Source organism: Anabrus simplex, chromosome 5, assembly GCF_040414725.1.
Source record: "Anabrus simplex isolate iqAnaSimp1 chromosome 5, ASM4041472v1, whole genome shotgun sequence".
In the NCBI taxonomy this organism is placed as follows: Eukaryota; Metazoa; Arthropoda; class Insecta; order Orthoptera; family Tettigoniidae; genus Anabrus; species Anabrus simplex.
In genome coordinates, this window is record NC_090269.1 from 117,406,318 (window position 1) to 117,419,566 (window position 13,249).

The following is a 13,249-nucleotide window of genomic DNA, read 5'->3' on the forward strand; positions in this document are numbered from 1 at the left end:
GATCATGTGAAAAATGATGAGATCCGATCTAACCTAGGTCTAAATGAATCGATGGAGGAAAGACTTAGGTCATCTAGACTTAAATGGTTTGGACATGTTAAACAAATGAATAGCACAAGGTTACCATGTGCTTATTTGGAAAAGAGAATAACAGGTAGAAGACCAGCTGGAAGACCAAGAAGAAGATGGATGGACCAACTGAGGGAAGACGTGGAGAGAAGAGGATGGAATTGGGAATCTGTCTTGGACAACGAAATGTTTTTCAATAGGCAACTTTGGAAGACGCTCGTTTTCAAACACCCTACCCGGCTCGCTGGAAGGGCAAACCGATGACGATGATGATGATACTGTAGAAATTCTCATTTTAAAATTTCACCCCTTTTTAGTTCCTCTTAAGTGGAGTTTCCCAAAACAAATCACCTATGTTTCTTTACATTTACAGGAGATTCCAAATACCCACTTTTTACATCTGTAACATTTTACCTTTCTCAGATATTCTGCAGATATAGTATTTCAAAAAATTCACCCCAATTTGTCACTCCTGTTTAACCATCATTAATTGGATTTTCCAAAAACAAAAAATTCGTGTTTCTTTTTTAAAGGAGATTCCATATACAAATTTTCAGTTCTGTAATATCTTCAGTTTCTGAGATATATGTATCCTCTAAAGGCATTCAACCCATTATTCACACTTTTACACACGTCCTATTGGGATTTACAGAAAACAAAAACAAAAAAAGTTCTTTTATTTTTAAAGGAGATTCTAAATACCAATTTTTACATCTGTAAAGTTTTAAGATGTAGATGCACTTATTTTAAAAATTCATCCCCCTTTTCACCCCCCATTATTCGGATTTTCCAAAAACGAAAAAATACCTGTTTCTTTATTTCTAAAGTAGATCCCAAATACCAATTTTCAGGTCTGTAATATCTTCAGGTTCTGAAATATAAGTAGCCTCATTAAAGGTATTCAACCCTTTTTTCACCCTTTTCCACCCTTCCTATTGGGATTTTCTGAAAACAAAAAAATACGTGTTTCTTTATTTTAAAAGGAGATTCTAAATTCCAATTTTTACATCTATAATCTTCAAAGGTTTTGAGATACAGATACACTCATTTTAAAAATTCACCCCCCCCCCCCATTAATTGGATTTTCCAAAAACAAAAAAATACTTGTTTCTTTATTTTTAAAGGAGACCCCAAACATCAATTTTCAGGTCTGTAATATTTTCAGTTTCTGAGATATAAGTATCCTCATTAAAGGCATTCAACCCATTTTTCACCCCTTTTCACCCCTCCTATTGGGATTTTCTGAAAAGAAAAAATTAATGTGCTCCTTTATTTTTAATGATTCTAAATACCAATGTTTAGATCTGTAAACTTTAAAAGTTTTGAGATATAGATGCACTCATTTTAAAAATTCACCCCCCTTTTCACCCTCCCATTAATTGGATTTTCCAAAGACAAAAAAAATATGTGTTACTTTATTTTTAAAAGCGATCAAAAGTACAAATTTTCAGGTCTGTAATATCTTCAGTTTCTGAGATATAAGTGCCGGAATCCTGATTAAAGGCATTCGACCCCTTTTTCACCCCTCCTATTGGAATTTTCTGAAAACAAAAGAATATGTGTTTCCTTATTTTTAAAGAAGATTCTAAATACTAATTTTTACATCTGTAAACTTTTAAAGTTTTGAGATATAGAAACACTCATTTTAAAATTTCACCCCCTTTTTCACCCCCTTAGCGACGGAACATCTAAAAACCCTCTCTTAGCGAGCACCTACATCTTAACATGAATATATCCCCAAAATTTCATTTCTTTATGTCCAGTAGTTTTGGCTCAGCGATGATGAATCAGTCAGTCAGTCAGTCAGTCAGTCAGGACAAGTTATTTTATATATATAGATTTTATAAGTGACTCTGATGGTGCTGTGGATTTTTCCTGAATATATATTCTGAAGGAACTTCCTGTCAGTTGCATGGTGATTCCTAAGTACTTGTATTTCTTAACAACTTGAAGCGGTACGCCTTCTAACATTATATTGTCTTTTGCTGCTTGTTTCCCTCCTTTTCTGAATACCATTTGGACAGTTTTCTATTTACTGTATATTAAGATGATTCACCTCAGACCATTTCTCTAGTTCAGCTATTGCTGTTTGCACTTCTTCTTTGTTTGATGATCCAATCATCATGTCATCTGCATACATGATCAAAGTAGCCTTCGAATTATCATTTATAATTGATTTGACATCTACCGTTAGTATATTAAACAAAGTAGGACTGATAGGATCGCCCTGCATGACACCATTAGTTTGCCTTATTTTCCTTGATCTTATATCGTTGTTACTGCTTGTGATGCTTGTTGTTTTAAGGGGCCTAACATCGCAGGTTATCGGCCCTGTTGATGTTACTAATTTTTACATCTGTAAACTTTTAAAGTTTTGAGATATAGAAACACTCATTTTAAAATTTCACTGTGTCAGTGCGACATAAATTGTATCTCATGATGTTTTGTATTATCAGAGTGAGTGGGTGGCTTTCCCCTATAACATCTCTCAACTTTTCCATTAGCTTTCTTCTATTCACTAGGTCAAAGGCTTATCTGTAATCTACGAATACTGCATAGTACTTTCCCTTAGGATGTCGCAATGCTTCTTCTATATCCTGCATTAGAAGTTTCACGGCCTGTATTGTGCTCCTCTGTTTCCTAAAACCAAATTGGGAGTCTGGTAGATAAGGATCAATTAGTATATTAAGCCTTTTGTTGATGATACAAAAAGGACATCCTCCAGCACAATTCCTCTGTAGGAATTTGGGTTGTCAAACGATCCTTTTCCTTTGTAAAGAATTTTCATGGTTGCTGTCCTCCATTTTTCTGGTATTTCTTTTAAGTTTAAGAACTCTCAGGTTCAGTGATTGGTGTGTTTAAATTGTAAGCAAAAAGAAAAACCATGATTAGGTGCAATGCTTAAGACTGGTGTTACAGTAAATTCACAGGCAAGTGAATTCAGTTCAGAGAGGTTTTACATGAATGATATAAGAATATTGATGTGTAAATTTTGTGACAAAATGTTGGAGTTTGAAAGATGGGACATAATAATGAAACACATTGCTACCGGGCACCAGGCAAGTTGGCCGTGTGGTTAGGGGTGCGCAGCTGTGAGCTTGCATCTGGGAGATAGTGGGTTCGAGCCCCACTGTTGGCAGCCCTGAAGATGGTTTTCCATGGTTTCCCATTTTCACACCAGGCAAATGCTGGGGCTTTACTTTAATTAAGGCCACAGCCGCTTCCTTCCCATTCCTAGGCCTTTCCTATCCCATCATCGCCATAAGACCTATCTGTGTCAGTGCGACATAAAGAAAGAAGAAAAAAAAAAAAAGAAACACATTGCTAGTGATAATTTCAAGTGCAGCAAACAGAAGGAATCATTAAAGTGGTAGTTATCCATGGGAGAATCACTCACATAGGTGAAAAAGGCAAACGAATATGAAAATGAATTTATTATCAACACTGCTCAGACTTTCTTGAGTGTTAGGATTGTGTTGAGAAGTTAGACAACCTAAGGTGTGGGAGTGGTTATCCAAATACATAAAAGGTAGTAGAGACTTGCCATCCACCAACCACAATCAGGAGCATTACATTCCTATTGTACAGATAAAATAACATTTTGTTCTTTGTGACAAAACTATGGACATCAGGGAACTGTGTTTTTAATGTGTTATTTCACATTTTGGAAGCAAGGAACAGCCAGGCTGTCAGTGTGGTGCTCGATAAAGCCAGACGTGCCATATGCTTACGAAGTGTTGTGAACACCCTGAAAAAGTTCCATATGACAATGTTTTGGGGATAGTTACTGATTCAGCTCATTATATGGCTGCATGTGCCAAGTACCTTAAAGGAGCTTGTTGGTGATAGCCTTGGTCAAATGTGCAATATCGGGCTTACTAAGTTAATTTTGTAGGCCATATCTGGCAATGTAATTTCAATGAACTTAAGTCAACAGTTGCAAAAACCAACATATCTTTCCTAATACTAGATGAAAGAAACACATGTATCTTGAATTTCTTTGCAAGAGATACAACAGCAATGCAGGGAAGATCAAATTGTTTCCAATGCCTGTACAGATGAGGTGGAACACTTTGTTTGAGTCTGCGCTCTACATGCATGAACATCTGAATGACATTGTTGAATTTATGGAAAATATGAGTGAAGAGAACAATGGTGTTGCATTTTTTAATAATATGAGTAGCAGAGAGCTAGCTGTCACAAGAGCTCAAGCTCAGTTTGTGGCAGACAACTATAACTGGATCATGGATGTAATTACAGTATGTCATTAGAAGGTAATAGCTACCCTATGGCTCATACTCTGTATTCTAAGCTCAGAGTATTGCAGAACATTCTGCATCTGCTGGCTAGGGAAGTTTTTTCCCCTGAGCTTAGTCCTCACCTCAATGAAATATCAGCAGTTCACAGAGCCAAAACTGTGAACACTTTAAAAACAATAGTGCAGAAGTGTTTGATGAAACTCAGTTGATGGTAGGTTACCCTTCAAAGGCTATTTTTGAAGCCCTTGGAAACCTGTTCACCCCCTAAAAAATCATGCAACAAGTTCCTAAGTACAGATGATGCAGAGAAGGAACTAAGAAAATTGTTATATGCAGCTTCAATTAGCCCGCATGACTTTCCATTGAACATCTGCAGTCTTTTGTGCTCCTTGAAAGAGGACTTTTGCAAATTTACAATGACTACTTTACAAGCTGTGTGGTACCCTATACCAAAGTGGATGCCGAGCACTTCATCTCACATTATAGTGTGGTGGTGAGCAACCATGGGAGACAGCTAAAACCAGAGAATGCAGAAATTCTCACAATGGTTGCATTTTTCTAACAGTTAATTAATCTCTACTCTACATTTAGTTGATTTGTTGAGTGTATTTTCAGTTAAAAGAACCTAATATAGGTATGCTAGATTTAGTAACTACCTGATAGTCTGTGTCTGTGATCAGATCTATTGTTAGAATAAGTGTTCCAGAACTTGAAATGAAGCTGAGTGAATGGTAGAGGGAAGTCTGGCTTACTCAAGGATGGTCACTTTCAGAGCAAGGATGAAAACCACACACTCCTGAATGATACAGCTTTTCAATCCTATGCTAGAAGATGAAATTACTTGCTCATCTGTGGAGTAGTTACTTAACACATTCATTCTCAGCTCCTTCCGTGAGTATTTAATCATGCAGTCCAACAATTTTTAGGTGCCACCCTGACTCACTATGTAACATGTAACACACGCTTTTACTTAGTATCACTCCTACACTATAAACCCTAAAAATTTATACATACCTTCACAAAATGATCTAGTACGACACCTCAGTCTACAGTATATGATCGGACCGGAATCTCTACACGTCGACAGTCTTACGTCTACATATCAAGAAGTTTCTGGAAGTTACGCGATGACTCCTTCACCGCCGCCATCACCAACGCGATCACGTTCACCCAGGTCGCCACCAAAGGACATGGAAACTACTCAAACCAAACAACCTCGTCGTTTATCGGAATCTGGTTCTGGAAGTCCTGATGGAGAAAGGAAAAGAATTTGTCCGACACAATCCCTGATACAACGTTCTCCAGGCTCTGTCGAAACCTCACCGGGATCTCATGCTCGTCTGGAATCTTCTGGAACGGACCTTGGGATTCATTTGCTGGGCCCTGGACCATCGACCGCCCACCAACTGCCCAACCTGTTGGACCAACCTGCAACGTACATGCCTGCACATGTACGTAGTTATGCTCAGGCGGCGCAAAACCCAGCAATACCACCTAATATTCGCCAGCGCAGTATTGTTACTCCAACGCTCCAGCCAACTGTTCAACCGCCTTTCTATCTGATAAAGCTTACAAATCTGGACATCACCAAGGCCAACGTCAGGTGCATCTATCAACTAATTGCAAAATTTACGCCCAATCTTCAGGATTATAAACTTGAAATCCAACGGTCGAGAGATGGTTATAATCTTAAAACCTGCCAACCATTTTACCATCACTTCATGAATAACATCGGAGCTCATCAACTGGGGACACATGCACGGGCCACTAATGTCACCACACAGCGTCCAACACAACGTCCTGCACCGCCCACCCGACCAGCAACAATTCTATCTGTGGTTGCTTATGGAGTCGACCGAGACTACACCGACGATGAGGTGGCTGCTCAACTCCAACTCGAGGGTCACCACATCTACCGAGTCATCCGTATTCGGAACGCTCAAGGACCCACTTCCTTGGTTCGCATTCTATCACGCGACGTCTCGACGCTCGACGCCCTGCTCCGTGACGGCGCCATGATCTACGCCCGGCGCCATCGGGTGGAACCCTCCAGAACATCGCCACCTCAGAAGATCCGCTGCGGGACGTGCCAGAGGTTCGACCACGCCCCAGGGACACCATGTGTTCATCCGGAGGTATGTGCCATCTGTTCACGTGAGGAGCATCCTACTCATGCTTGTCCCAATAAGTCGAATCCAAAATGTGTTAATTGTAATCAAAATCATCCTGCTTTCAGTTATAAATGTCGTTCCAAACCTGCTCCTGAACCTGATCATCCTGAAACCGTTGTCCCTGTTCAATCTCAAGACCTACCTACCCCTGCCTCTTCCTCCTTCCTCCTCCCTCCGAGTTCTGAGAACATCATTCGTTTTATTACGATGGTGTTACAGAACGTCCTCCCCTTCCATCGCCCACACATCCTCAATCAGATCCAGCTAGCGGCTCGATTGGTTTTGAACACTCATGTCGACGTGGCGTACTCGGGGAATAAAATGCATTTTGCATTTTTTCCCCTAAGTACTGTTCACTTTATGCGTTAGCGTATTGAAGCTTTACTATGCCAACATAAGATCTCTTAAGTCCAATCGGCCGCTGCTGGACACCTCCCTTTCATTGTATGCCCCGGATATTTTTGTTCTGAATGAGACATTTCTGACGCCGGCTCAAATGCCTCAATTTCCCCGGTTTACTTTCTATCGCGCTGATCGTCCGACTCAAGGCCGTGGTGGCGTGGCTATCGGCGTCAGACGGGATTTTACTGTTATTCAGCACTACTTTCACTTCCCTACTAATTTCTCTGAATATCTAATACTCGAAGTAATTACTCCTCAGAAAACCATTACGGTAGCTACTATCTACATACCGTCTAAACCTTTCATTCCCTCTGATTTTATTAAATACATAGACGCTACATTTTCTGAATATATTATAGTTGCAGACCTTAATGTTACTTCATATACCCCTACTCAAATCTCCGAGTTCACTAATTTATGTACGTCTCTCCGGGGCATGCGCTTCCATTTTCCTTTCCACACCCTCCCCGCCAATAATTCCACCCCTGATGTCCTCCTTCTTTCTCCCTCCCTTGCCACATCTATCACCATCCAGCAGCTCGTTTCTATAGGTAGCGATCACGCCCCAGCCCTTCTCACCTTTCCTGGTGTTCTTCCCCGTCAGACCTTACCCCCTCCTCGCCCTCCCCCTACTCGTCGTTTCAATCACACTAATTGGAATACTTATCGCACTACTCTCACTAACTTACTCAGTGATGCTGTACCGCCTACTAATATTCCCACTCTATTCGCCCTAATTTCTAAAATAGAGCGAGCTATCCTTACCGCAGATTCTCTTCATATTCCTCGTCACTCCTACCACCCCTCTAAACCTCCTATACCCCCCACAGCTCTCCGCTTATTGCAGCTAGCTCATGACTACTTTACTGCATATACTCGAACCAAGGACCCTACTACGCTCCAACAACACCGCCGAACTTTACGCCACGCGCGCTCATATATTAAAGCTATTAAACGTAAAATGTGGATGGACAAGTGTACTGAGCTAGCTGATTATCACGACCCTCGACGTTTTTGGACGACTTTTCGAAAACTAACCAAAACTACCAACCCTCTTCCTCGCTACCCTATTACACATCCCCCCACTCATCCACAAACTGACCAAGACAAGGCTAATCTTTTCGCTGACTATTATCAAACTGTGTTTTCCCCCTCCCACGCCCCTAATTTCCATCATCCTCATGAACCTACCATCATTGCTTACTCTGATCCTAACCTCCCTGAACTTCAACCTTCATTCCTCCATTTTTCTCATGTTGATTATACTCATCCATTAAATGCTCCCATTACACCCACTGATATCCGGCTTTTCCTGAAACATCGGAAAAACACCTCCCCTGGCTCCGATACCATCTCATATCGTCATATTCAAGAAGCCCCTCCTATTCTTTTTTATCTTCTTAGCATTATTTACACCTACATTCTTTATACAGGCGCGTACCCCGATCATTGGGGTAACGCCAATCTTCTCCTATTCCTAAAACCCCATAAACTCCCATCTGACATTCGGTCTTATCGCCCAATCTCCTTACTCCCTGTCCTCAGCAAGATCCTAGAAGGGATTCTGAGTAGGAGACTTTCCTCCTATCTCGACTCTCTAGGTCTTATTCCATCCTCTCAAGCCGGTTTTCGATCCCATCATTCCACTCACGATCACCTCTTTCACATATCCTCTTCTCTCAATGCCTATCTTCGCCCCCGTAAAACTGCCGCTTTAGTTTGCCTCGATGTGAATAAGGCTTTTGATTCAGTCTGGCATGCTGGGTTGCTTTTTAAGTTACGCCATCTTCCCATTCCTATCACTATCATTCGATTTATTTTCAACTATCTTCAACATCGATCAGCACAGATCCTCATCCGTGGTACCCGTTCCTATTCCTTTCGTATGACTGCGGGCGTAGCCCAAGGTTCCCCACTTTCCCCACTTTTATATATTTTATATACTTATGATATCCCACATCCCGACCCCCCTTTAAGACTCTATCAATATGCCGATGATCTGGCTATCCTTGCACTTACACCTACTACTGTTACTCTTACCCGTTATTTACAGACCTACCTCTCCGTTCTAGAATCCTGGTTCGACGCCTGGCATATTGCTGTTAATCCCACCAAGACCCAATTTATTGTATTTCGGAAAAAATCCCGCCTCACTAGACCCCGTCACCGAGTTCTTTTAACGTTGTATAATACTCCACTAACAGAAACTAATACCCTAATTTACCTTGGTATTCAATTCCAGAACAACCTTCATTGGAAACATCATTTAACACAAGTATACAAACGTGCCCTTCAACGCTTCCGAGCCCTTCGTATTCTCACTGGTAAAACGTGGGGCCTCCGTCCTTCCCAAATCCTCACAGTTTATAAATCTTTTATTCGCCCTGTCGTAACATACAGTTCCTTGACCTGGCTCACAGCTGACAGACAACAATACGTGACCTTGCTTAAACTTGACAGACATGCTATGCGTATTGCATACCATCTCCCCTTTGACACCCCTTCTGCTGACTTCCAACCTCTTTATTCTTTCCCCACCATCCTTACTCATGTCCATGATCTTCGTCTCAAATACTTACAATCTGCCCTAGCCATCAATCACTCTGCGATTAAAGAAGCCCTCAACCTTTCTCCTCTTGCCACCGCTATCCTTAATAATGACCGCTCTCCTGCTATCTCTTACCTTTTCCCCACCCCTATCACGTAACTTCCCCCCCTGTCCCACTGCCTTTTTATTCTAATTTTTCTTTTACTGGATATTACGATGCTCCTCGCGGCAGTGGTACCGGCCTCCAATATCTGTGTCTGAGTGCTTTACGACACTACCAGTGTCATCTCTATCCGTGTTCATTTTCAATCATTCTGTGTTTTTCGCGTCCTCATTGTTCCACTAGTGTACGTCCATTTCTTTCTGCTTCCACCATAGTGTTTTTCGTATCGTACGTCAAGATGAACTGAAGACATTTCTCTCTCAGTACGATGTGTTGTGCGTTTATACTTTGTGTGCCAATCGAAATCAATGAAAAATAGACTGACATGGAAGAAATCACATAATATTTCCTTGTTATATACTTGTTTTTTTTTGTTTTTTTTTTTTTTTTTCTCTGCTTCAATCTGTATTTGATTATGTTTTGTTTTCAGTATGTACGAGACATACTTCTATGTATGTGTTTCAAAATTCTACTTTTATGTACTCACTCACCGGCCAAAGAGCTACATGTTTAGCTGGTGGCCCGCCTGCCCCTTACCGGGCAGGAATGAAATAACTATTTGAATAAAGAATAAAGAATAATCTAGTACGAGTCGGTGAATGCAGAGTGGGTCTCAGCCCACAAGTGGCCACAGCTGGTCCGTGGTCCAACATCTCTGTTCTGCAACCGGCCAACCAAGCAGAGGAGGGGTGGCCACAGCTCTACGCTTCTGTATTCGGGAGAAGGGAAAGAGCTGGACCTCACGGCTGGGCCCCACCGTCGGCTGTCCTGAGAATGGTTTTCCGTAGTTTTCCATTCTCCTGCACTAAGGAGAATGCTAGGACAGTTCCTCGTATAGGCCACGACTGCCAACCTCCTCACCTCCGAACATCTCCTTCACTGCAACAAATCTCCCGGCCTGAGAGATGGCATCACCATCTAAGAGGCCCGCTTCCCCCTTCAGCAGAGAAATGAAAACATTTTAGTAGTAGTAGTGGTATTAGTAGTGGTAGTAGTAGTAGTAGTAGTAGTAGCTACTACGATGTTTTACTTGCCATGAATTCATTATATCACTCAGCGCCACTTGAATTCTAACCATGCACTTCAGACATCTCAGGACTGGCATGTGTTTATTTAGAACATACATCCCACAATGCGGCAACTTATCCCAAGCTGTAGTAAAATGTTCATTTGCCCACTATCTACCGGCACACTGACCTACTGTGTCATCTAACATACATTTGAACATAAAAAGTTGGCACAAATTAAAATCTGACCAAGATCAGATATGGTATTTTATACACATGAAACCTAATCCAACCATGGTCGGATGTGGAAGTGAATGTGTTAAATATGACCTGAGATATCAAGACTGGCTTAAGTTTCTTAGATCTGCTATTTGCAATATCTCCTTTCCTGATTTTGAACTTCCTGTGAAGCATAATTTAGTGCTAACTGTATAATTGGTTCTGTATCTGTGTCATTTACTAGTCAACTTTTAATCTTTTATCTGAAAATGAAAGAGAGGAGGAGGACTACTTATCTTTCATTATTAGGCAAACTAACAACTGGACAAATAAAGCTTGCTTGGTCATATCAGGCACCAAAACACTGTGATGAGGGGAGTTGACCGTGTGGTTAAGGGCGCATAGCTGTGAGCTCGTATCCGGGAGATAGTGGGTTCGACCCCTACTGTCGGCAGCCTTGAAGATGGTTTTCCGTGGTTTCCCATTTTCACACCGGGCTGTACTTTAATTAAGGCTACGGCTGATTCTTCCCCACTCCTAGGCCTTTTCTATCCCATCATCACCATAAGAACTATCTGTGTTGGTGCGACATAAAGCAAGTTGTAAAAATTTAAAAAAATTAAAAAACACTGTGAGAATCCTTTAAAACCATTTTGAAGGTTTATCAAATTCTGGCTGAGAGAATTGGTGTATCATCTAAGTGACTTCATAGTAATTCATTCCTTGCTCAATAGATCTCTCAGTAGACAGCTACTGAGCATCAAACAGACCCTCATTATAGTAGTAGTAATAGTAGTAGTGGTGGTGGTAATTAATATTTTAAGTACAACTAGGCAACTGTCCTCTATATAACACTAACCAGAAGTCAACCATTATTGGTTAATGGACCTAACCAAAGAGGAATTAGGTTAAGTCAAGAGCAATCACATTTTCACTGAATTTGTTAAAATTTACACTTTCTAATTATTCCAGCATGAAACACCATCAACATTTCATCTCATATGTCATTTATCTTAAACTAACTTCTTTTTTTCTATTATTTGTTGCAGCTACAGTAATTCCTGAAGTTGCTCCACCTGTTGTTCATCAGCGAGAAGTGCCTTTTTACTCCAATTTCATGGTCATCACCCCAATTGTAGTATCATTAATATTTCTGTTGGGGCTTGCAGGAGTAGTCCTCTTCATCAGAAAGAAAAGTAAGTAGTTAGCCAGAACACTTCTCAGTAATTGCAATTGAAAACCAAAATAACTGTTTGTAATAATGAATTTTAATCCAAAATTCCATAAGAGAATACATGCAACAAAGAGGCATATGTTTAGGAATAATACCAAATACCTGGCAAAGTTGAAAGTTTATAGAAGCAAATAGACACATCATAAAAAGTTATGCATGACTGTGTATGTCATGAACACATTCCTCCTCGACCTACGTTGATATGATGCAAAATACCTTGTCCTTTGAACTATATAAACATGTAAACAAATTTGCGAATAGCCCCATCTATTACAAGCATACCCATTTTATTGAAAATCGGTAAGGCAGTTACGTGTGTACCGTCGTTCAGACAACAGAGTACTGTAGGGTTTTTGTAATCAGTGTTTGGATGTTCTGCGATGGCAAGATGATGGATATCAATGTCTGATCACAGAACAGATTGTTGCTTTATGTCAACAAGGACTGTCAACAAGAGATGTTGCAAGGCGAATAGCAGTGAGCCAGGATGATGTGGTACGGCCCTGAAATCATTTCCAAAACTTAGGTAGTATTCATGACTTGCCCCGTACTGGTCACCCTAGGGCAACAACTGCGGTAGATGACCAGTACCTGCGACTTCTAGCAGGAACCCCAATCACACTGCCACCATGATTACGGTTGGTGGGGGCCACTGGGAGGCACGTGTCCAACCAAACTGTACAAAACAGACTTCACAATGCATCTCTGTATTCTAGACAGTCATAGAGAGGCCCAGCCCTTAAACTCAGACACCATGCTGAACAGTACAGATGGGAATAAAATCACCAAGACTGGACTATGGTAAATTGGTGCAAAGTTCTCTTCACAAATGAATGCCGCATATGTCTGATACCCGATGACCATTGACAATGTGTGTGAAGGGCACCTGGTAATGCTGCACACCATCGAGTACAGCAAGGAGACGGATCAGTGATGTTCTGAGGTGGCATCGTGTTTGTGTGTGTGTGGGAGGGTTGATGGATGCTATTGTTGTCCATCCAGGGCAGACTCAACGCTCCTTGATACAGGGATAAAATTCTCCAACCCATCGTTTAATCATTTCATCAGCATTTCAAGGAAGAATTCAAGTGTATCCCACATCCATCGTCAATGATTTCATCAATCATGCTGGTATTGCCCTACTAGATTGGCCTTCATGTTCCCCCAATATGAATCC

The 13,249-nt window shown here is 41.0% G+C and overlaps 1 protein-coding gene across 1 annotated transcript in view; it reads left to right on the forward strand.

The window, feature by feature from the left end:
* The window catches only part of Dscam4 (Down syndrome cell adhesion molecule 4), a 779,777-nt gene that overhangs the window by 714,882 nt on the left and 51,646 nt on the right, over positions 1-13,249 (forward strand). The window contains exon 30 of the mRNA XM_068227782.1: positions 11,888-12,034. Coding sequence (XP_068083883.1) covers positions 11,888-12,034 — 147 coding nt within the window. The remainder of the gene's footprint in view (positions 1-11,887; positions 12,035-13,249) is intronic.